The 26,499-nt window shown below is 37.4% G+C and overlaps 1 protein-coding gene across 1 annotated transcript in view; it reads right to left on the reverse strand.

The window, feature by feature from the left end:
* Nucleotides 1–642: 642 nt before the first annotated feature.
* Nucleotides 643–26,499, reverse strand: part of Chsy3 (chondroitin sulfate synthase 3) — a 212,929-nt gene continuing 187,072 nt past the window's right edge. The window contains exon 3 of the mRNA XM_057789287.1: nucleotides 643–3,030. Within this exon, the coding sequence (XP_057645270.1) occupies nucleotides 1,468–3,030 (1,563 nt within the window). The 3' untranslated portion in view covers nucleotides 643–1,467. The remainder of the gene's footprint in view (nucleotides 3,031–26,499) is intronic.

Below are 26,499 nucleotides of genomic sequence, written 5' to 3' on the forward strand. Positions count from 1 at the left end.
GACACACATGGCCTGGTCAGCACCAGCAAGGTCTAGGCGTAATGCAGGAAAGCCAGAGATTTGCCAATGTTGAAATATTTTGTTTGATTTTTGTGTACATGTGTTACCTGTTTGCAGAATGATTTTTTAGAACAAGTTTCATGAGACTTCCTTGCATAAGTATATAGGTATTCATTCTCTCCTACATTTCTTAAATATGACAGTTTTTCTAGCAATGACCTCATAGACTCAGTTAAAAGAAAAACTGTAGTGAGAAATGAGATATTTCCCTAGGTGTTTTTTTCATAATTATAAAATTAATCTTCTTTATAATTTCCCCCAGGATTGTTCTATTTTTATATACTTTCTAAGGCAGATTTTGAATGATTCTTTTGTGGTTGGACAAGTCCTAGTCTTCAGAGACTGAGAAGAGAGTAGTCTCCTTTCAGATGGTGGATTACTGAATTAAGAATTTATTCTTGTGAATCACTTATGAAGGCTGGGAGTAAGGCAGAACACAATGCACTTCCCATGATCCCATGGTATTTTTCCCATCTAGGGAAGCCAGAATGTTTTGGTGAACACCACCCTAGAAATTACATCAAATAAGACAGAAAGGAAACAACAGAGCTTCGTCAATGTTTTTGAAAAACAATACGGTTATACCTGTGTTTTATTATAAATAAACAGGTTCTGTCATGTTTTATCTTCTTGCCAGCAAATGAAGGACATTGTTTCATAAAGCCTCTAAAATGTACATGAATATTTCATTAAATCATATTTCCTTGAGAAAATAAAGTTCCTTCGCATTTATAGCAGACAGTTGTGAGGAGTTCGTCATTGTAAGACCAGGGTAGCCAGTACCGGTTGCTCGTGGAACAGTACTCCTCAATTTTTAAAACTTTTTCTTAAAAAATAAACATACAATCATAGGTGTTCATTTACTTTAAAAATTCTAACGATGAAGAAAATTATTGTCTATATATTTAAGTCCTTGTATAAATTACAAAACTCAAGTTTATGTCACAGAGTCCCTTCCCCATAGGAAGCATAAAGCACTTTTGTGGTACCTTTCACCAGTAAATATTTGTATCACATTGAAGTTGACAAACAAAAGAAAAAGTCAATATTGCATCATTAAGCCCTAAGAGAACATTCTTCTAAGCTGTCTCTTGTGACGAATGAGCTTCCAAGGCCATTTGATTGCCATGATTTAACTCAATCTCAAAGCAAGTTATAGAAAAGTAATACATGTATTGACTTCAGTAGAACTCTGACTGTGGAATATCAGTGAACTTCAGACTCTTCTTGCTTGAGGTCAACAAACACCCTTTGGAAGACAACCAAGAGTACTTTAAGACCAGAACAACAAAATAAAATTATATCAACAACAATAACAATAACAATAAAATAACAATAATAAAATAAAAATAATAACAGCCAACACTGAGGTAAACTCCCCTTTAAAGGCAAGTGTTGCCTGGACTGTCAGGAGAGAGTTCGATTGTCCCTGATACCCAAATGTTTTTCTAACCAGAGTTCAGCCAGTTGCATGGTTGAGGCAAAAGTACTTGCTTTGGATCCTAAGCACATCTTATACTGCTTAGGGTCCAAGTTAGGATCACAATGAACTGGATGGAAAATGTGCACCACTCCTATTTCTTGACTTCTGAAGGGTTGTAAGCCAGATAGGATAACTTTATTGTAGAGATCTACATCTTCCAGTCCCCAGCCTTGTATTGAGGTATCAAATCCACCTGCACCCAGTAGATCACTTTTGTAAATACAGGTGATTCCATAGCCATAGTCTCTCCAAAATCCAGTTTCCTTTGAGAATACAAAGTCATCCTCTGTGGGAGGATTTCCCATGTGGGTCACCTTTGGGTCATACTGGCTAAAGATGATGGGGAAATATACCTGTTGTCCCTGAACTGTATTGTCTCTACATCGTTGGAGAAAGTCTCCTCTAAAGATCAAGTCGACATCACAAAATAGCAGCAACGTGTCATTGTCAAACTGAGAAGAAGCCATTTCAAGACCACGACCTCTGGAAAACTCTCCCTTCATGGGAATCAGCATCACTTCTGCCTTAGGGTACCTATTCTGATAGTCTTGTATCAGCGCAATGTGCTTGTTGGAGTCTTGGCCAGAATCCCCACTGAAAAGGATGATGACCAGCTTTACATTTTGCTTTGGGATGAGACACGTACTTTCAAAATTTTCCATGAATCTCAAGAAAATATCGTACCTGCCAATAAGGGGAACAAGAATGTGTACTTTCTTTTCATTGTGCCCTCCCATTTCTTTGGCCTCTTGAAGAGAAGAGAGTATCTTTAGAGAGTTGGAGATGAACGATAATGACTGAGTACCGCTGTTAATACTCTCCACCAAGCTGTTGACATCGAGTTCCTCCATTTCTCTGAAGAAAGGCTTGCTAAATAATTGCTGAAGATAGGCGTGGCGCCTCACCGGCACTGTCAGTTTCCTCCCTTTGTGCCTTTTGTACAGGAGTAGCAGATCCAAAATGTACTCCACCCCATGCATGGGGTCGACCCTGCGGTAGCCATACTGAATTTCCTTGAAGTCTATGAGTCGGCCCCTACTCTTGGCATTCTCGTTGATCATCTCCATTACCTGCAGGACGGTGTCATCCAGGGCTGTCCTTAGGATGCTGTTGATGCTCTGGCGAGGGGGCTGGTTCTCTGCAGCTGTGTAAAGCAGCTTCCCGGTCAAGAACTCCCACTCGATGACCTCATTTCTCTCCCGTGGCTGGAAGTGATTGAAAGAGGGCATTACCCCCAGCTGCTGGTCCTCTTTGCTCACTTCGCTGTTGCTAAGCTTACTCATGAGGGCGCTTTCCCGGTGGAGCTGGATGGTTCGGTAGCGGAGCTCAGAGATCTTCCGGCTGAGCATGTAATTGTGCAGTCTGTACTGGTACGCAGGCCTTTTGTTCGGATGAAGTGTGATGGCCGCGTGGATCTTGCTGTTGTGAAGGTCTTGGATGTAACCCTTGCGGTTGTGTTCATAGTTTTCATGGAACAGCTGCTGCATCTGCAAAGTAAAGGCAACCAGAATGTAAGATGGAAAGGAAAACGAGCATGATAGTTAAACATTTAAATGAAAATATTTAATAAATATTTACTAACAAGGCACTTTGTTGTTAATAAGCTTTATAAAATTATACTTATATGAACTAACAAGTTTTATTTCTAAAACAAACAGATAAAGTTGTATTTATCATATAATATGAGGTTTTAAAGTATTCAAAAATAGTGGGAGTAATTAAACCTAGCTAATTAGCATATTTGCTATATCATAGGTATCATTTCATGAAATCCACCCTCCAAGCACACTATATTATTATTGACCTCATCCTCCATTTTGTATCGTAGAGCCCTTGACCATAGCGTGTCAGTGAAACTTTTATCTCAACCCTACTATTAACAACCATTTTATTTTCTGCTTCTAATTAGATCAACATTTTTTTTTTAAATTCAACTTGGACTCAGGTAACAAATGCCAGACACATGGGTATGTGTGGGGGATACTGTAAACCAATGGTTTATATATTTTCAAGTATTTTGTATCTTTATTTCTCCCAAAACCAGTCCCAAATCATTCAAATATTTCCAAAACCCCCTAGGAGACCCTTAAGAAGGAAAGAGGTACAGTGACCATGCCATGGGTATCTCTAAGAGGATGTTTGCTGAAGAGTAAAACGGGTCTACTGCTTGGCATGGCAGGAATAGGCTCTTCGCCAGATGAGCCTTGAACATTTAGTGTCCTAGTATACCAGCTTCATTAAGGAAGTGCTTGGTAAGAAGCTGACTTACACCTGCTCATCTCAAGTTATATCCAGTTAGACATGATTTACAGCCTCCGAACCAGGAAAGCCTTCAGCTCGTCTGTAATGAATTTACTAACCCAGAAATGTAAGTGAAGATACATATTTTTAAAATCAGCATTCAAATGCTCAACTCACATTTCTTCCTATGACAGGAATCAAAAGCGTTCTACCGCATCCACACGAATAAAATCTACCGAGTGAAGAAGCTTCTCTAGCGAGGGCTGAGAAAGATGCTGATCTATGAGCATGGTAATACGTCATCGGGAGTTATGGTATAGCTATGTTCATCTAGTAGAATAATAGTAGTCGGTGTTCCCCTGGGCACCTAACCTATCTAGTCTCAGGTTTTTGATCTCATTAACAACATCAGTGTTTCATCTCGCAGTGGTGGCCTTAAATTCAATTGCAAAGTGATTATCACTCCCCTAACATGTGCCACTATTGTACCAGTGTGTATATCTTGCAGACTAGTTATGATTATAGCTCACAAGGTTCATAGGGTGAGGTGGATTATTACTTTTCTCCTTTGGCAGCATGTATAGTACCTTCTAGCATTATGGATGCTAGCAGAGAAAGAAAGCTTCCTGTGGAGGCCAAGGCAGATTTCTCCATCTTCTATACTGAAAGCCTGTGACGTCTTCAGGAACAGGATATTACCATCATGTTGTGGAGGGTAACCACAGCATTTGGGGATTCTATAAGACCCTATTAGTCAAGGACTCAAAAGGAGGTAATACATTCCTGTACTGGTGGTTTTATTTGGTAGCATTTGGTATCTAGTAGGGGATAAGAAACATTTTCAAAATCAGCTCATTTATATATACTTCAGGTAATATAGTAATTATGATAGTATCTTCAATATACTTTTTACTAAGAGGCATATAGATTGTTGTTCAAAATTTTACTTTCATATTTAAAGAGGTTAAATTTATTATTAAGGTTGGACAGTTAATCTAAGAGGTATACTTCAGAACCAACAGAGATTAAGTATTGTTGGGAGCTATTGGGGGCTGTGGACCCTGGACCCTGAATTCCCTGTGAGTGGCTTGTTTTTCCTATGCTTGCAACTGCTCTGAGCAAAACAACTTGTTTTCCTCTGCTCTGAGCAGCCTGCAGCTGCTCTGAGCACAGACACTGATGGCAGGCTGGTGGGTCTGCAGCTGAAAGATCCTGAGAGCTGGGGCATGGCCAGAGCCCTATTTAAGCTTCCCCTGAGCAAAATAAACTTGGCATTCTTATATCAAGGGTGGCCCATGTCACTCTCGTGTGTCTGTCTATGTGTTTTTAAGTCTCCAACTTAGTTCCCAGCTCACGTACTGTCTTGTGGGGTCATGGGCACTACAAGCATAGTAATGTATAGCATGAAGTACAGGACCATTTCGGTTTTTCAACGTACACATAGGTTTTTGAATATGGGGCTTTGTCTTGTCTAGGGAATTTCATAGTCAATCTGTTTAATCCTTTGTCTCTTCTGTACAAAGATAAAATGCCAACTACTTCAATGCTTATTGAAATTGCATTAACTAAGATAAAAGCATGCATGACTTTTTAACATTGTAGCTATCTAATAGGGAGTCCTTAGTAAACAATAATTACATGGAAATAACTATTCAAGGACGCAGCAACTTTATTTTGAAATTGTGTTTTTTTTTTTTAATTAGGACTCTTAAGAGAAGGAGGATTGCACCCCCAGTTAAAACATTCCTTTATTTTCATGCTCATCAAGGCAGAATTTGAAATTTGGCTACATAGAGTGAGTGCTTAAGTACTTCATGTACTATTGGCATATTAAATTTTAAAAAAAGGACATTGCGAATATTTCACCAAATTAAAGTTTAGAGTGATTGAGTTAATTAATTAGAACTCTATTGAGAACAATGAAAATAGAGTTAAAACAACAAGGTACATATCATATTACATATGGAATACAGCAAACCTGAGAAAACAATGTAAGGTTTACACTTGAAAATTATAGGAGCTTGCTTGGTGTGATATACAACTTATAGTTGAATTTGCTTGTTGTTTTATTTTAATTATCAGTTGACTTTGTGGCAGCACCATGATATAAAAACATAATCACAATTGTAATGGTAAAAATGGTTTAAGTCACCCACAACCTCAGTGTCCGAGAGGCTATGAGAAACAACAGATGTCCAGAAATGGTTTAATATGAATTATTGCAACACTTTACTATGTTAAGTTCCCTCTGCCTTTGAATTTATTAGTAATGGAAACAGTGTTTGCATAATTTATGAAATGATCATAGATATGCAAAAGAAAATCTTCACAGTCCTTTAGATATACAGGAAGGAGTTGGGTATTTAAATAGATACAAGGTCAATATAAGAATAATGGAAAGCTGATTTATGAGATTTTAAAATGGTTATACAACTGTATCAGTTTACTAGATACCATTAGGCCACACAACTGCAAAATAAAGATTTCCCAGACTGGAATTTATTTAAAAAGAATAATGTTGAAAAGAAAATACAACCAACTCCAATTTAAAATATATTGGTCACAAAGAAAATGTGGGGGATTTCCATGAGTGGTTGAGGATGAGAAAGTCCATCAGGAGGCAACTGGTGACAAAAGGCCACGCAGGGCAATGGTCACAGAAGGCCACGCAGGGCAATGCCATTGGTGAAAATTCCTGGAGACGGCAGAGTTCACAGAGAGCTAGGAAAAGAAATAGTCTAAAAATATTGAGTACACAGCCCTCAGTTTATAACTTGGGTGCAGATACTCACAAGAAAAACTCAGGTAGAGTCAATCCCTGGATTCAACATCTATTTCAAAGAAATAGAAAACACAGAGGCATGGGAGATATGAAAGACATGGGACGTTTGTCCATGGAACAGATGTAATTTTAGGCTGCAGAGAAAATCAATGTCTTGTCTTTGTTGAAATTAGCAAATATAGAACTGTTTCAAACACACTTCCAAGATAAATCTAAGGTGAATGTCTTGCATGGTTAAAAGTATTTCTTTCTGAGACAAGTCATTTTTCTAAGAAAGCACAAATACAAAGTCCAAGTTGAAAAACCAACATAAAGAACTGCCACCTCCCTCAAGCCCATAAAAAATTATAAGCTATGGAACTGAGGAAAACATTTAGCAAACTAAGCAGAAATATAAGATGGTAGGGATGGGATGTTGAGAGGAGACATCAGTCTGTAGATTTAAACGTAAAATGTAAACTGTCACAGAAAGGAAAATAAAGTAAGAATGGAAAAAGGTAGATCCCTTAGAGTGACTGCAAGTGTAAGATACCAGGAGACACACTAAAGAGACGATTCAAGGTAGTGTTTTTGTGGCAGGAGGGGCAGTTCAGGTGGCAAAGGTGCTTGCTGCCAACCACGATGAACAAGCTAGAAGGTAGGAACAGACTCCAGCAAGTAGTCCATTGTCCTCTGACCTCCCTGTTCAAGTTTCTGTGCTCACAAGCACATGTGTGCATGAACACACACACACACACGGGGGGGGGGGGTGGAATAAATAATAATTGGGGTACTTTTGTCTATTCTTTAAAAATACATTTACACAACATCCTTTGATCATACATATTCAATAGTCCCTACCTCCAGCCTCACTATTGTCACACACCATGTTTCCCTCCTAACTTCGTATCTTTCGATTACTATTATTAACTCCCTGAGTCCAACCAGCATATGTGTTAGTTAGTATAGGGACATTTCCTAAAGAGGTGTACCTTGTGATGATCCTTTCCCCTGCCTTGCATACTCTCTGCTACTCCACCCCCTTCCATAGCTCCCAGGCCCCATATTCATTTCCTTGTTTATGGACCATGCCCTTTGTCCACCCATCATCCTCCTTCATGACCCAGTGTTACTCACAGGGTCTCTTTTTCTAGATATTTAGACTTTACCCAGACTTACACATGTTCATGCAAATACACATACGCACTAGAGGCTAGGATATGGGGAGGTCTTTATCTTTATGTAGTTTGATCACCTCATTTAATATACATTTCATTTCTTAAAATATGATCAGAAATAGATCCTCCTGCCTCTGAGCCCCGCAGTTCCGGGTTTGCTAACATGCGCTTCTGCTAGGACTTTACCAGAGAGCTGGGGATCCAGACTCAGATCCTCGTGGTTGCACAGCAAGCACTGTATTGAGTGAGCTATCTCTGCAGACTTCATTGCCCTTCATTTTAAACATTCTATCCAAGACACCAGCAATCTTTACTGAAACAGACTTTAGGAACAAATAAACAAGAAAAAATAAGTAACTGTCATCAGAAGGATGAAAAGGGGTATTGCAATTATTATTGTAACATAAGGTCATGCTGACGGATATATATATATAACATCATATGCTCCATTACACTTCTATCTATATATAAACCAAGGTTGCTCATATACAAAACACAGCAAAAATTAAATGGAACAGTGGAAATTTAAATTTAAAGAAAAAGAGATGGGAATTAAGGGTGATTTAAAGAATCTAGAAAGTTAAAACAAAAGACATAAAATGTAAAATACAGTTGACAAGTTTAAAAAATGGACAGGTCCACCTGGGAGGTCTGTATGTAGCCGGATAAGAGTCATTTCAGAAGATCAACAAAAGAAACAGGCAAAGAACTATCAACACAATCATTCACGAAAACTACCCCCATATGCAACAGATAAAGGGCTGGTCTTTCCAAACTATAAAGGCTTACTTCCCAAAACCTTCAAAATGGACTAACTCATGGCATGTAAATCAATGAAAATTTAAGATCCTGTATAAGAGAGTATGTTGGAAGTCTGTTAGGAGAAGAGAAAGAAAAAGCTTAGGAACTTGAATGTCTTTGGACTTCTTAAAAAAGAAAAGAAAAAAAGAAACAAGATGATTGTTATGATTGTTTCAAAATTTGATGGAACAAGGATGTCAACCCTGAACTGCCTGTCTTAACAGCAGGAGATAATAAAGCCATGTCCTTAGTTCAAAAAAAAATATCTCTAGCTCATTTCTCAGAAAACTATTAGCCGATCTGTTTTACCAACAGAGGAAAAACAAGAGAAAGGAAGGAACTGTCAAAACAGGGACATGAAAGACAAGCAAAATTAAACTGATTATCATGGAGAAGTTGGTGAGAGGAAACTATATGTATGTGTATATGTACATGATTGAAGATATTATTTGTTTTTTACAAGGGGACATGAGCAAGATGTATTTGTGTAGATTGAGAAAAGGCTCTACCTTGATTAACAAACCTGTCCATGGGAATCCAACTGGATGATTAACAGAAAAATTGGCTTTTCTTAGCAATTTTCCTGTAAAAGGTGATGACCAGTCCATTCATACAAAGATCGTAATAAGCTCATACAAATGTTGTAAAATAATTTAATTTTGAATTCATTTATAAAGATCGGTAAATCCTTGAAAAATCCTTCTAAATGAAAAGGAACTAAGAGAAAAAAAATAAACCCAATGGCTAAATGGATAAGACAGAGAAAAAAAATGTTATCAAACAACTTTATAAAATTGAGAGAATGAGAAAAAGAGGTTATGATAAAGAAATAAAAACTAGGTGATGTAAAATAAAAAAAGGCTCTTAGAAATAAAAAGAGTTTAATGAGTAAATCTTTAGTTGGGAAAAAGTAGGCAGTCTTTTGCTTTTCATTATAAATCTCAAAGCCGTGCATGATGTTTCGACCACTTTGCATATAGGTTTAGTATAAGTGAATTTAAACCAATAACTAATTGCATACATATAAATTTTGATAAACATTTGGCACACCTGTTTTGTTAGAAAACTTCCTAGGAAAGGTATCTGAATATTGAATCTGAATATTGTTTTTGGTAGGATGGCCATTTTTATAATATTAATCTTGCCAGTCCACAAGTATGGGGGGATATTTCCATTTTCTGGTATCTTCAATAGGGTAAGGGCCAAAGGTGGGGGATGACTACAAGGAAAGAGCATCTTCCAGACACAGGTAGCTGCACATCCGAACTCACAGTGATAAAGGCATGCACGAGATGTATACAAGATCATGTCACCAAATCCCAACATGAGAGGGAGGTGAGCACCACGTTCTACCCTTTGTCAAATAGCTACTAACAACTGATAGTTGGTGGGAAAAAAAGAGATAGATTTAAGAGTACAGCCCTGAGGAGCTGATCACACTCCAATGGAAAGTCCATACATCTAAGATTATATGGGCAGAACAATTTTGACTTAAAAGGCATTGCAGTGAGAATAAAAAGCAAAAACAACAAAGTTGAGTGTGTAGGGAAGGATAGCTATGGATCTGGGAGGGGTTGGGAAAGGGTGAATTTGCCAACACACATTTTAAAAGAGTTCTGAAAGAAGTAATAGTTTTTGCTGTTCATGTTGTTTTTAAACTTAGAAAATGGCCCTAGCATGTACAAGAACTATTTCCATCACCCATTTCTGCTATAAGGAGTGCATGCACTTTCTTTCCAGGGATCTTCTCCTCTGTTCCCCAGTCAGTCCTCCCATTTCACTTTCTTACATTCTGTCAGAAAAAAAAAAAAGCATCACAAATAGGGTCACCTTTACGAACCATGTAGTAGAGATTCCAATACCCAGAGAACTCAGAAATTCTCCTCTTGCATTTCTTAATAGCTTTGACCTCTTAGTCTAGTCTAGAAACATTTGCTATTTCTTTTATATAGAATTTTATATGTTCTGAAGAAAAGACCTATTTCTATCTGTTTGTCTCACCATAACTCAGTCAGTGAGTATACCTTGCAAATGAGCACTTAGACAGAAGCTAGACCATCAGGGATGGACCTGGCACTGAGGCCGAAGAACCAGAACCGTGTGGACTCGCACAGACTCCTTACTTCACAATGCTTTGGTTTAAACACTCTTAAAACATGTATGTCAAAGCATGTAGCCTGCAGAGCACTGTCAGCATTAACTAGGTTTGTCTAAAGTGCTTAGAAAAGCACATGCCATATAATAATTACGATAGGAATCACATTTTGAATATACACGCTTCTGTAGACATTTGCTTTTTTCTAACATTATTAATGAAAGTTTCAAATACGGAAAAAGAATGGCCTGGTCAAATTTTCCTTAGAAAAATTTACATATCATTTGATTTATCACCTGAAAACCAGCAAACTGACAATTCATATCATGAAGTCTTTGGTGAAATAAAAGAGAAATGAGAGATGGCCATGACTGGGAAAGCCGGCTCTGAATATCTTTGATGCTCTCCATTAAGGACAAGCAATGACATTAATTTTTCTCTAATAAGGAGAAATATCCCTTAATTTATTTGTGCAAGAAAGCATTTCATTCTGCTGATTTTTTTCTCAGCTGTCACAACGCTTTTCTGAAAAGAAATAATCCTCTAAATTGCAAGCATTTGCATATATTTCTTTAATATAAAATTGAGGAAAACAGGGGCAAGGAGGGGTTCTTATACTAGGAAGTGGTTAGTCCACAATTAGAATGATTGTGAAGGCTTACAAGACAATAATGAATCATTAACACAGTGTAAAACATAATCGTGACTATGTATTAAAGACTTCATAATTTGCTCTGTGAATATTTAAACTTATTTCATTTGCTGTGATTTAGTTATATAATACTAATGACTAAATGGAGAGTACCACTGCCCTAATGAAAATGCCTAATGATGCTTCTTTTATTTTACTATATTAGAGAAAATAGAAGTCCTAAGGGGAATAGTGGTTTCTCCAATTAATGCTATTATTCTTCCTTAAGTGCTGTCTTCAAATATTAACAGGAATGTGCATAAAGTGTGTCCTACTTCTCTATGGGAAAAAAACACAATGAAGGCACAGCTTGACTTTAAATCATAAGAAGTAATTTTAGAAAAAAATTATTTAATTCTGTAGTTATAGGAAACAATTTAAAGTTGTCATAGGATATACAGTAAAGAAACAGTCAAAATCATTGAGTTAGTGTAAGCATAACAAAATAAGCCCTTCGCACATCATTTATTCTTTTCACATAAACTATTGTTTTTCTATAGAGATTTATAAAAATAATAGTACTTTGTGAATAAGCACAATTAATCTATGAATTCTGCTTTTAAAATTAACTGTGCAATATAGAATAAAATTGCATGGAACAAAAAACCATGAGGACCCCCCCACACACACACAACAAGTTGAGAGAGTTGAGTAAGGTGAGCAGATATCAGTGTGCTGATTGTGAAATTTAATTATAGGCTATAAAATGCTGTCTTAGTTGGGGATTCTATTACTGTGATGAAATACCAAAGCAACTTGAAGATTTATTTCATTTTACAGATCACAGCCTATCACGAAGAGAAGTCAGGGCAAGAGCTCAAGAAAGGGACCTGGAGGCAGAAACTGAAGCAGAAACTGTGGGTTAGCCCTGCATACTGGTTTGCTCCTCTTGGTTTTCTCGGTTTGATTTTTTATACATTCTGGGGCCACTTGTCCACAAATGTCACTGCCCACATGGGCTGGCTTTTTCATATAAATCACCAACTGAGAAAATGCCCCGCAGGCCAGCCCAATGAAGGCATTTTCTTTTCAGTTGAGGTTCTAGAGTTGACAAAACAAACAAAAAGAAAAGCAAACAACAACACAGGCCCACAGATAACCATCCCAGACACTTGTTTTTATGAGCATATGTGAGCATATCCATCACTATCTCAGACAGCTAAGAAAATAACTACAATTAAAAAGTTGAAATAAAGTATTTTATACTTTTTCTCTTCTTAAAAGAGGTTATAACACAGTATAGAAAAGCAGATTTTGAGAAGCTGTAGCCCAAAGGCTGCACATGTAATCATGCCAGTGTTTTGTATTTCTTGAGTTGGGAAGTCCATCACTTTTAATGAATTTTAAATTGAAAAATGTGAAGCAGGCAGCACCATTTTCAGTCCTATCCACTTTCTTCATGTTTTTTTTTTATGATTTTAATTTGCTTAAAGTCATTTGTGTTTTTTGATATCATTTTAAAGTCACAAAAGCTTAGATTTTTTTTATTTGAAATCATGTGGCTGCTATACCATGGTTTAAATTTGAGAATACGGTACTAGGTGATATAAGCCAGCACACACACATGCACATGCACACACATACACACACACATGCATGCACACCTAGCTGATGAAGCCACATATTGGAATTATCTAAAGTAATCTGGTTAAGCAAATACAATCAGCAACAATAGTAGATGCGAAGAACTGGAGGAAGAGGACATGAGAGCTGATACAAAGTGGATACAGTGACCCAGTTTTGTAAGGAAGATTCTAGAGATCTGATATGTGACATGTGAATGCCCTTGCCATTACTGAACTGTACATTATAAATGTGAAAAGTAGCTCCATTTATTTTACATGGTGCTCTAATTCCCTGGAAGAGATTCACACCACGCTCTGACTAAAATTTGCCGTAAGAATTTACATCTGGGTCAGTTGTGTAGATGGGCAAGATTTCTATCCTAAAAAATAACAACAGAAAAGGTTCTCTTCAACCTTTAGTTCAATTTCCCACCTTATATCTCAAAGAAAGAAAAAGATACCTTTCCAAGCAGACAGAGCCATGAGAGAGAGGATCGCTTTAAAGAGCAAGAAACAGCAGTACTGCTGGGCAGCCATATCAGAGCTCTGAGGACACCTGAGCTGTGGCTCTCACCACACAGTTATGAAGCCACTTGCACCCAAGAATCCCTTCAAATACTGTTACCCTGATCCATTTCAGGGTGAGGCCTGTGCTAACTCGTATAGTTTCAAAGAGAACTTGCCATTTGTTTAACTAGCTAGTTCATTCTTGGTTGAAATCCAAACTATGAACTCACATGGGTGCCCTATGCCATTGAAACAGATCTCATTTTATTGTTCTAGCCATTTTAGTTTCAGAAGTTAAAAGACTTTAGAAGAAAAATAGTTGTCAGATTATAAGCAAGGTAACTCACAGACACGCCTAGATATGAAGATTTCTACATAGTATATATTCAATACTGCACAAAAATACTTTAGCCACACAGCAAATATCTCACAACTGTTAACAATCAATAACTGTTGCAGACCTCTCAACTAGGTATGTTCTGAACATCTGATACCTCAGGCAAACACAAAGAGTTAGGGCCATAAAGGGATGATCCAATTAATCATATTTCTGTTTTTAATAACTCATAATAATGCTATTAATGGCTTCATTTTACACATTTTGAATTTTCATGTGTTCCACCACAATTCAAGAATATTAAATGGGATATAAAAACAATAAAAAATTGATAAGTTTTTGTGACGTGATGAAATTTCATGATGTCCTTCTCTGGGATAGCAATCATTCCTCTGTTCATCAGAGCCACATTGTATGTATCACCAGCTTGCCTCTCATTCAGCAGCTATCTGGATTATGAGATGAAGCCTCATGGTTTTGTAATGTTAGTCTTCAATAGCACTTGTGCTTGACAACAGGCAGAAGGCACAAGAGCAGTAATCCTGGCCATGGCAGTTAAAGAAAAAGCAGCCATGAAGCAATTCCTTTATATGAAAAGGACTTTGACTTAGTAACAAAGGGGGAAAATATGAAGAAGTTGTTAAGAGATAGGCTAAGAAAGAAACCTACCCATTGCACTGTCAAGAAGGAAAAGAGAAAAAAAAAATTTAAAAAAAGCCGGGCGGTGGTGGTGCACGCCTTTAATCCCAGCACTCGGGAGGCAGAGGCAGGTGGATCTCTGTGAGTTCGAGATCAGCCTGGTCTACAAGAGCTAGTTCCAGGACAGGTTCCAAAACCACAGAGAAACCCTGTCTCAAAAAACCAAAAAAAAAAAAGAAGGAAAAGAGAAATTTGTGCTTATGCCACAACACAGTGGATGCTGAGCATTTATTATGATGAAAACAGCACGGGATCGTGGAACACAAACATCTGTAGTGCTATGTTTCCACTGTTGCAGTTCTTAAAGTGCATCTACTGAAAATATGGCAACTACTATGATCTGTTGTTAGCTTAATGAAACAGTTTTCCCATTTATTAATTAAAACTATCCTGTTAGAAGTGAGACAATGGGGATGTTCTTTTGGGAACTCACCAAGGCCAGCTGGACTGGGTCTGAAAAAGCATGGGATAATACGGGACTCGCTGAACATAGCGGACAATGAGGACTGCTGTGAAGTCAAGAACAATGGCACTGGGTTTCTTATTTATTTATTTATTTATTTATTTATTTATTTATTTATTTAAGATTTCTGCCTCCTCCCCACCACCACCTCCCATTTCCCTCCCCCTCCCCTAATTAAGTCCCCCTCCCTCATCAGCCCTAAGAGAAATCAGGGTTCCCTGCCATGTGGGAAGTCCAAAGACCATCCACCTCCATCCTGGTCTAGTAAGAGGAGTATCCAAACTGCCTAGGCTCCCACAAAGCCAGTACATGCAGTTATGTTCATAGCAGCATTGTTTGTAATAGCCAGAACCTGGAAACAACCTAGATGCCCTTCAATGGAAGAATGGATGAAGAAAGTATGGAATATATACATATTAGAGTACTACTCAGCAATAAAAAACAATGACTTCTTGAAGTTTGCATGCAAATGGCACTGGGTTTTGATCCTACTGCACACACTGACTTTGTGGGAGCCTAGGCTGTTTGGATGTTCACCTTAATAGACCTGGAAGTAAGTGGGAGGTCCTTGGACTCCCCACAGGGCAGGGAACCCTGACTGCTCTTAGGGCTGATGAGAGAGGGGGAATTGATTGGGAAAGGGGGAGGGATATGGGAGGCGGTGGCGGGGAAGAGACAGAAATCTTTAATAAATAAATAAATTAATAAAAAAAGAAGATTATGAACACACACACAAAAAAATAGAAGTGAACTAATACTCTAGTAAACCCAGAAACAATCATGGTCACAAAAATTAGTAACTGAACTTGCCCTATTATTTCTATGCCTTACTTAGCTGACACACATCCAGTAGTGTCATATACATACTTACTGACACACGGTTAGAAATAATAATTGGTTATCTAAAATAATGATGTCCTTTGGGGTCCTGCACCAAGGCCCTTTTCAGGGCTCACATATGATGATGCTACAGCAAGCGAAAGAGTACTTTTTACTTAGGGTATCTGAGGGCAAACAAATCTCTCACTCGTGTGCTGTTACTTTATTGTTCTGCTTCTATTCTAACTCTCCTGCTCTAATTCCTCATTGATTCTTCTCCACCTAGCTTCCAAACTTTCTCCCTTACAGGAGCCTTGAAGTGATAAAAATGTTACAAGAGTTACCTCTCATTGGTCAAAAGCACATTCCTAGGGTAAACAAATAAGGAGTAGAACCACTTACCATGGCAACACAAGGGTTTCAAGGATTCAGGAATAAGACTGACCAGACCAGGGTGCACACCATACCCGATGACAAACTTTCAGACACAGGTCTGTGGTTAGCAGACTACCAAGTGAAGAACTGGCATGCTTTTCTTAGGGTGCTTTGTGTAGCAACCTAGGTTGGACGTCTGTGATTCTGATCATGTATATAACTCTAACATTTTTAACTTGCAATCTATTTACAAAAAGGTTTTAGCCTAGTTTGAACTTGCGCTGAGTTAAAAATGATCTATGTACAGTTAGTCAAAGTAAAAGGAATAAGACAGGTTTTTAAGTGTCTGCAATGCTTGGTGGACAAATGGATCTAATTATGAAGCATGTCCTAGTATATATTCTGCATGTCAAAATTATATATTTAAAAGAAAAGTCCTCTTCCTGACCACCCACAGATATATGTGTGTCCATAAGATTGAGATGTAATCATGATATTGCATACACACATACATGAAAATGCATGGTAATTTGAAGATATCATAGCTATTATCACAAGCAAAATTACAGTTTTCAAAGTCAATAGCTCTGCAGGCCCTGACTGGCAGGGTTCCTCCATCAGATAAAAATTTCTCAGGGGGGTTGATATCTGAATTACCAATTGCTATAAGCTGCAATTGAGTCATGGCCCACAATAGCTTGTGAAAACATTCATGACACCCACTGACTTTACTTTCCAGTAGACATTTAATTTTTTCTTCATAAACTGTGAAGCAAAACCTCCCATTTACTTTATCCTTTAAACTTCTTATCTACCTACAAGTTACAATAAAAGAGGTAAAAAGTGCTTTCAAGGTGCCACTCTGTAAACATATACCTACTAGTGACTGATGTAATATTAAGATAATGTCTGTCTTCATTAGTGAATTCATTTTCTTCTAAATAGTTAGTGCCCACCATAAGAAGTAATAGACAATGGGTTTTAAGAGTTAAAATAGAGAAGGCAGATATTGCTTCCATTATTAGTTTTTGCTACTTGGTAAGTCTCTGGTAAACATCATTAATAAACTTTAAGGAAACTTGAAGTGCTGTACAAGGAGTGACAATATGTACCACCTCCTAACAAATAGAAAGAGGGTCATTATCCAATGCCAACAGGCCTATGTGCAGTTGTGTCTGCACAAAGGCTTATGTTAAAATACATTCTGAAATAGAAATGAGATTTATTTTCAAGATTGTAAAGCAAGTATTCTGTGTTCATGATGTACAGTTCAGAGTGGCAGACTTAAAGTACTATGAAGTAAGACACCTAGGAAAATACACTGTAGGACCATGTACACAGAAGATAGTCCGCAAAGATAATGGAAGTCAAGTGTGGGGTGACAGTGCATGCCTGACATTCTAGCTCCCAGGACGTTTAAGTCAGTGAGACTACATGGTGAGAAACTGCCTCAGATGAAGAAGTGAAGGAGTAGGGAAAAATGAAGGGAAAAGGGGGTGTGCTGGGAGAGGAAGAGATGGAACTGACAAGGAGAAAGGGGGTGAAAGAATAAAGCTGCTGAGGCTACAGTAGAAATATTCTATTTTACATAAATGTAGACTACATAAAAAAGATGAGATAGGAGATTTGATTGAGATAGGAGATTTGATGATAAGGTGACAATTTATTCCAACTTCTTTGCCTGAATATTATCGAAAGAGGATTTAGGTAAACCCTGTAATTCAACTTGCTTTTAGTTAACTTTCAGCACCACTGATTTGCTTTGTCTGGCAGCAGAGGCATATAGCATTGGTATCCTGGTAGTTTATCTGTACAAAACACCTCTGAGTTTTCTTCCAGAGACTTAGAGATCATGACCATCAGGTGGGAAGAATTGAAGCAAACAGGTAGGCCTGGTGTTAGAATAGCAGCTGACAGCTTACACCTTGATCTACAAACCCCAGACAGAGGTAACTGTGAATGATGCGGGTTTTTGAAGCTTTAAAGCCTGCCCCAAGTGACACATGTCCACAAGGCCATACCTCTAAATCTTTCCCAAACAGTTCAACCAATTGCAGAACAACTATAAAACCATATGAGCCAATGAGGGCCATTCTCGTTCAGACCACCACAGCATCTAAGAGGATAAAATGTTCTGCGAAAAGTTGTATTCTATTATCTCCTACAGGAGAGGCTTCTTCCTTCCAGGGAGAAAAAACGCCTTTCTCTGTCCCCCAAGCCACTGGTACTGTTGTCTTTCTTTCTTTATACCATCCTCTAAAAAGAGATGCTTTTAACATTTAAAAAAAAATTCACTGCAGAACTATTTCTTGGAAAAGAGACTAGAAAGATAAGAGTCATATGACTTTCTAATTGTAATCTTTCTTTAGACATAACAGAATATACAACTAACGGTATGGCTTTATGAGTTGAAAAATGCAGTGCACTTCATCTTTGTAACATCCTTAGTACCTGCCCATCTGACATGCCTCTCAGGACTCCCCCCATAAACCTCACACCTGAAAACTGGGCAAGATGGTCTTTGATGTTGACAGCCTCCTTCATTGGTCTGTTAGCTTTCTTTGGACCAACAATTTGCCCTGGAGTTGGTGATCTTATTGAGCAGTTGGTGAACTTGAGTTTGTACTTTCATTTGCACACCTGTCCTGAAACAATACTCCTGGCAGTTTGCCTGTCTCTCCTGCAGCTATAGTCATTCATGCACTCACAGTTATTTAGTTTCTAAAGGTATCATTTACTACAAATAGGAAAATCACAAAAACAAAGCACAATTCCTGCCCTTGTGGAACTGCCTAGGGTGAGATAGAGTACAGCACACACACACACACACACACACACACACACACACATTTTTAAGCAGCTGAATATTTTTGACAGGTGGTCATTCTGCTCATTGATCACACTGTGCTTGTTGTTCTAAATGACACATGCTTTTCTAGCTGACCAGCTCCTAGTAGGTAGGTCTGATACTTTGTAAAATACTTAAAATTAGTTTGAATGCACTCCAGAATATTTGTAAAGAATATAGGAACCAGAATGTCTAAAACACAATAACCCATTTTTAAAATTGTAGCCATTTTAATAGCCTTCCTTTCTTAATATTTTCTATTTTCTAACTTGATATCATGAGTCAACCCTTTAGAGACATTTTGTGTTCATTTTATACCAATAAAACTCTACAGCCAAAATGAAATATTCTAAAAAGAGAAGGCAATTGGCCCTGAATTTACATTTTCATTAAATTAATGGCTCTGCACTTGATCTTATAGAAGTCATCACATGCTGGAATGTTCTTTGCCTATTCCCTGAACTCTAGTTGAACTTGAATCCTTCTTCCTAATGTTATCATACTCATCATTTACATGGGAGGTCGAAGCCTAGATTTGAAGACTAACACTTTTCTATATCTGACATGTATGTAGACAATGCTTACCACAAAAATATAAATTCTTTTACTGAGCCATTCAGGACTTTCTGTTTTACCACACACAAAGTCAAAGATTTTTGCAATATTAGATTTTGGAAAATTGTGAAGGAAATAAGCTTCGTTATTTCTTTAAAACACACTTTACTATACCCCGGTCCTTTGAAATTCCAGTTTACAGGTTGTTGGAGATGTGCTGATGCCAACATGTTTCCTCCATGGACAACTCCTTCATATGTCAAACTACTGTGGTTTCTGGCCGAGCCCCCATGCTTGGTGTATTCATCAAAGAGGCTACCCATGAACTCTCCTCAACATGGCTGCCTAAACAAGAACTTTGCTATGACACCAACGGACATTCTAATATGGAAGCGCAAACCTCCTGAAGCCTTAATCTTAGGTAAAGAACTACAGAGAGATGAGAAAAAATAAGAAAGAAATGGTCTTCCCCAGGGAAGAGCCCTTCCAGTTGGTTACCCAATACCAAATGGTTGGCCCTGATAACTTTTACATACTGACAACATTACACAGATTTATGTCTTTAGGAATGTATATGGATATATATATATACATATACATATATATATGTATATGTGTATGTGTATGTATTTCCTTATGTATTTAGGAATGTATGTGTATAATTATTTATATGTATTTTAAAATGTGTGTTTGTGTGTCTGAGAAAGTGAGAGTGTATTTGTGGTTGAAAATTAAAGACGCCATAAGTTTGAGAGAGCAAGGAGATGTGCATGGGAGAGACTGGAAAAAAGAAAGGGAGAAGGAAAATGATGTTATTATAATTTAATAGTTTCAAAAACTCAAAATTAGTACAAATAAGTCACTGTGTATATGCATAGAAAAGCATCCTGTATGCTCTACAGTGTAAAGGTGGGGAAAAACCAAAACCAAATAAAACAAATAACTCCCCCAACAACTTCCATGACTTTTGTTTCAGTGAAACTGAGTTCTATTTTTCTCCTTATTGTAACAGTCTTGAATAAGGTCTCGCTTGTTTAACCCAGGCCCTGGTGATTTTTCTTTAATACAGGTCATGGGCAATACTCGGTGATGTACTAAGCTATGGTGCTTATATCCCCTGATATCCCTAAAACTTGTGAACATTAACTTAATATAATAAAAAAAGGGAAGGCTCAAATTAAGATACAGTCCTTTATGGTGTAATCAAGGATAGAAGTAGGGCCTGCTTCCAGCTGATTTTATTAACATTAAAGTTTTATGATAAATTATAATGATCTCTAGAGCTAAACACACAATTATAATAGCATCAGCATGGCGGGGTGTCTATTATAATGTTTTCCTTAGGAGAAAAGTCCTAATTATGGTGCTGTAGACTTCTACAGGGCCACAAAGGATGGCAATAAAACTCTAATTAACAAGTGGTCCCTTCCAAGATGATAGTAACCAAAAATAAGTGATGTCTAATCTGAAAGTCAAGTTTTCTGGAAGTAAAAACACAATTTGAGTCACTTTGAATTTAATCTTTCTAACTGTGTTCATCCATCTTTACTCAGGGAGTATGTGTAGTTTATTCTTACAGGCTCTAATTTATGAGGTTATTACAACAAAAAGGCATAATTTATGTCAAAGATTAGTAAATCATTTTCATGAGACCCACCAGGTTTTACACTGTCTGACATTCTCTGTATTAGGTATGGTAAAAGAGTAATGGGTGATTTAGTTCTCAGTAAACAGAATTATCTTCTAATCACACAAAAAGAATTTCTAATTGTTCCAGTTGACCAGAAGAAATAAATGAAGTACTTTTAGCAATCAAAAACAGCATAGAATCTCAAGAGAAAGCTAATGGGAGTTGACGAAGTGTAATTGGGAGTGAATCATATGAGTCAAATGCTGGTTATGTTTATTAGGTTGGATTTCTTCCCCTTCTTTCTTTTCTTCCTTCCTTCTTTCCTTTTTTTAAGACGGGTCTTACTATGCAGTGATGGCTGTCTTGCAATTGCTATATAGACCAGGATAACCTCAAACTCACAGAGATCCTTCTGTGTCGCCTTACCCAGACTAAAGCTGTGTTTTATTAACAAGTAAAAGTATACATTACATATCCCACTAGCATAGGAATTTTTACATTTGTTCAAATATTATTGCTACAAATATTGGTGAACACTTTTATTTCATGTAGTATTTATAGGGGTATTTATTTAATAAAATGAAAAATTTACATGAATCTCAAGTGGTTGATTCATTGCAAAAATATTTCACATAAATAAGTGACTTTAAATTAAGAATCCATATCTAGGTTCAATGCAATTAGCTTTTAAAAAGGAAAGTATTAAATTCATATTTATACTTACCTTATGTCTCATACTCAGTCTACACTTAATATTGATGCACATATGTAAATGTATATAAATATATATATGTATTTATGTTAGATATATTAAAGATATAAATTTTCACTAGAATCACATGGTCAAAAATGAAAAAATACTATGTAAGTAAGGAACAAAAACATAGTATAGTAGGAGGCCACTTGTTTGTTTCCAGCTGCTGGGGAATGAAATAATCACACAGAAACCATATTATTTGCAATACTGTTTGGCCAATAGCCTAAGCATATTTCTAGCTTGCTCTTATATCCTACACTAACCCATCTCCATTAATCTGTGTATTACCGCATGCCTGTGGCTTACCAGGTTAAAGTTCTGTCTGGCGAGTCTCTCTGGTGGGGCTACATGGTGTCTCACTGATTCCGCCTTCTTTCTCCCAGCATTCAATTTAGTTTTCCCACCTAGCTCTACTTTGTTAAGCAACTGACCAAAACAGCTTTATTCATTAACCGATAAAAGCAAAACATAGAAAGACTTCCCACACCAACATAGGTTAAGTATTTTTTTCTTCTAAAAATATTGGGAAATACTTTCTAGTGAAAAATAAAAGTATAACCAACATAACAGATTTAATAGAATATTAACATACAAAATTTCCTGTAATAACCCACACTAAAGGTATTTTGAATAAGCCGTATGGAAAACTACTATTGTAGAAGCTTCCTAAAGTATGCACATATCGATATAAGGGGTTTAACTGGAGTCATTCCATACTAGGAGGACAATATTGCAACTACAGATTATATGCTACCAAATAAAACTCCCACTACAAGAATGGATTACCTCTTTTTAAGTTTTTGGCTAATGGGGTTCCATAGATCACCTAAACATTAATCCCCCAAATCAATGCCATCACTTGCCATCCAGAACTTGATGTAAAACCCTATTGCCAACAACACTACATACTTACATCATAGAACATGGAGAAATCTAAATGACACTCATTTGGAAACATCCCTACTGGCTAGAATTCATAGTGCTGGAACGTGCTATGCAAGCTACTGGAAGAGAAAAGAAATAGCCAACTTTACCCAGCTGTGAACTCTGCAACCTACAGTAAGAAACTTACTGAATCGATATGACCACTGATATAAGGGTAGCAAGAACATTATGAGAATACTCAACTACCTTTTGATTATACGTAAGGCCGACCCAAGGAGATGTAACTCTTAACTGACATTGTCAATGAATCCAGGATTCAGAGGCTCAATAGGTCCTGGGCCCTAGGAGAAAATATACTACTATTATTCTGCTAAATGAACATAGCAACAAAATGACTCCTAATGACATACTGCTGTATCCATATATCAGTGCCTTATTCAACCAAGATCAGAGAAGAATCTTCTTGCAGTAAATGTTAATTAACACAGAAACTCACAACTGTTCAACATGTAGAGAGTAAGAATTTGAGATGTTCATCCCTAAATGTGACACCTTCATTATATCCCTGCCCTCAAAACTTGGGGTATCTATACATAAGAGGAAGTGAAATGATTGCAGAGAAGGTGGGGACTTCAGGAATGGAGTATTTTACAGACAGAGCAGAGCAGACGCACATAGGAACTTACATGCACAAAGTCTACACATGCTCAAGGCAGACAAAATCCCAGCATGCAGGACAGAAGGTAGGCAGGAGGACCCATTCATAGCCAAAGAAGTATGATTGCTGCTGGATGAAATGAAAGTTAGTTTTCTTCAATGGAGTGGCACTTCATATTGTAACTACACTGTGGGCAGGCTCCATGTAAAGGAGTAGTCAGTCACTACAAACTAGATCCCAATTTTTAAGGACAGTGAAAGTGAGAAAATAGCAAGTTAGGTAGGTAGAGTGGCAGGGGAGACTCTGTGAGGACTTGAGAAGGTTAATGAATACCAGAATACATGAAATTATAGAAGAATAAGTAAAAATGTCATTTACAACATAGTACCACAAAATTAAAACACAATCAGTACATTCTTAAAGTGTCTTTGGAAAGTAGAGATGTTATGTCAAGTATTTCATTCCAAATGACTACTGTTCTCTGCTCTGCTCTCTCTCCTTTCACAGGGTGTCACTGTCTAAGCCAAGTTGATCTCAAAATTATGATCACCCTGTAATGTGGGCTTCCCCTAAGTATGCTGTGAATACCATTGGTTAATAAAGAAGCTGCTTTGGGCCTATAGCAGGGCTGAATATAGTCAGGCTGGAAGAGATACAGAGAGAGTAGTCAGAGTCAGAGAGATGCCACATAGCCACTGCCAAAGGAGAAGACGCCTGCCCCCCAGAGTCTGCCAGAACCTTGCAGGTAAACCATGAGCCTAGTGGTAAAATTCAAAATAATAGAAATGGATTAATTTAAGATATAAGAGGTAGCCAATAAGAAACCCAAGCTAATAGGCCAAGCAGTGATTTAATTAATACAGTTTCTGTGTAATTATTTTGGTTTGGGTGACCAGGAACAAACGAGCAGTCCCGTACAACAATCCTGCTTCAGATTCCAAAGTTCTATGATCACAACACACCTGTCTTTCTTGTATACTCAGAGAAGATATAATGGTCCAAAATTACAAGACCTTTGTTTTCAATATCTACTTATTTGTCCCAGGACTTCTGGAAACTGTCTGTAAGCTGCTCTGCACGAGGAACAAGTGAGTATGATTGTTTGGCTTCCCTTCCCTGCCTGGGCCATCCGTGATCATAGACCAAAGCAGTCAGGAGTCGTCACTTCCACTTTTCTACAAAGAGTTTTCTTTTCTCCCCCTCTCTGCGTTCCAGCCACACTTATGTCTTTTCCTCTTAACGCCTTTATACAATAAGCTTTGTCCTCTACTTTGTCCTTCCCTCCTTCAATCTCACTTCTCTGCTGTTTAACTCTTACTCGGCTCAAATGTTACTATGGCAAAGGCACTGCTCTGCTTTCATTAAGAATAGCATATCCTCCTCGGTACCAGGGGCTAATTCTTCACACGTTCTGGGTTAATTTTCCATTGGTTTATTCATTCAGATCACTTCCATCCTCACACAACATCCAGATTCTAGGGTATCTTGGGTTTATGTAAGGCATTGTAATGCCAGCCAGATCACATAACCTATGTTGACTACAATGCTTTCCTATCCTATCGTTCTCTTATCAAATTATAAGTTTAATTATTGAATGGCAACTAGCTAATTGGTTATTAACTATTTAACCAGCTAATTGGTTCATTTCAATCCTTCACAATAGTTTCATCAAAATCTTATTTTAGCAAATGTATCTTACTCTGAACGGTGCTGGGGTTATTAAGGATGGCCAGAATTCCATTAAATGATTGTGGTTTCATAGAGAAAAACATGGTGTCATCTTAGAACCAGCAAATTGACTTTCCTTAGAGGGGGATTTAGAGCAAATGGAAGCAGCTCCACAGGGCTCCAATGCTGAGAATGATCCAGTAGCTGAAGCGAGACCCATGTCAAGCTGGCTTGAGTCAGCCCACCAAACTTGTGTCCCTTTGTGAGGGAGTGAAACATAAGTGACCTTTTCTGCTAAAATGTCTTACTTTTCAAATGTGTGGGTATGAGTTGGGTTTCTTAAAAAATTAGGACAATTATCAAAGATAAAGTAGTTTGGCAGATACTGTGTTTCTGTGCTTGACAAAATCATGTATGTTGCCAATAGATTTATTTTACTCTACAATCATGCAGACACAGAGAAACACACACACATACACACGCCTACACGTGCACACAGCACGTGCACACTTTCTTGAGTGGCGGTCTAATTATGCAGCACAGAGAGGTATTTGGATGGGGATCTTTCTGCCTCAGCTCCTGTGGATGGGATCGCATGCGTGTGCCATCATTCTGCCGCACATTCGTTTTTCTCAGACTGAAGCTCAACTCATTTATTACTTTTCCTCTTGACAAATCTGCTTTCATGTAATCTTTCTCCATTTTTTTTTCTTTTTCAGGGAGAGGGGCTGGGCACTAAAATATATGCTAAGTGATTTAATTCATATTCTAAGGGCTGATTTGCACAAGTTGCACTGATTGAAAAATTGCTTGTTTGATGACAAAATAAATTGGAAGGTAATGCATTTACATAGAGAAGGCACAATATTGCTCTATTCACATCATCCGAGTTTAGAGTTGACTTGATTGCAGCTATGTAAATGTATTCCATCTGCATTGTGTAATCCGTGGAACAACTGGTATGTAATAATGAGATAATCATACAGAATAAATACACAAAAAGATAAATATAGGAATCAATGGAATTTACAAGAAGGAATGCTAGGCATCAGTTTATTTTATAAGGTAGAACCTTAGGCTGGAAGTCAATTGATTAACTGCATGATAGTGGACACACAGTGGACTTCATTATCATCCTATTCCTTAGGAAGAATAAAAGCCAAACACAAGCTATGTATGCAATTATTACAATTAACTAAACCAATTAATGCACATTATTTAAAAATACAGTTACAATAGTGGTACATTCATAGAGAAAGTTATGTGAGACAATCAAAACACATTTACATGAGATATAGCACATAAATTGAGCATCTTGGGAAAAAAGATGACAAAAATGTATCAAATGACAAATGACAGACTGGCTAAAATTCTCAACAAGACAGTGCATGACAATTATTATACCACACAAGTGTTTTTGTAG

Source organism: Chionomys nivalis, chromosome 14 (genome assembly GCF_950005125.1).
Source record: "Chionomys nivalis chromosome 14, mChiNiv1.1, whole genome shotgun sequence".
Classification (NCBI taxonomy): Eukaryota; Metazoa; Chordata; class Mammalia; order Rodentia; family Cricetidae; genus Chionomys; species Chionomys nivalis.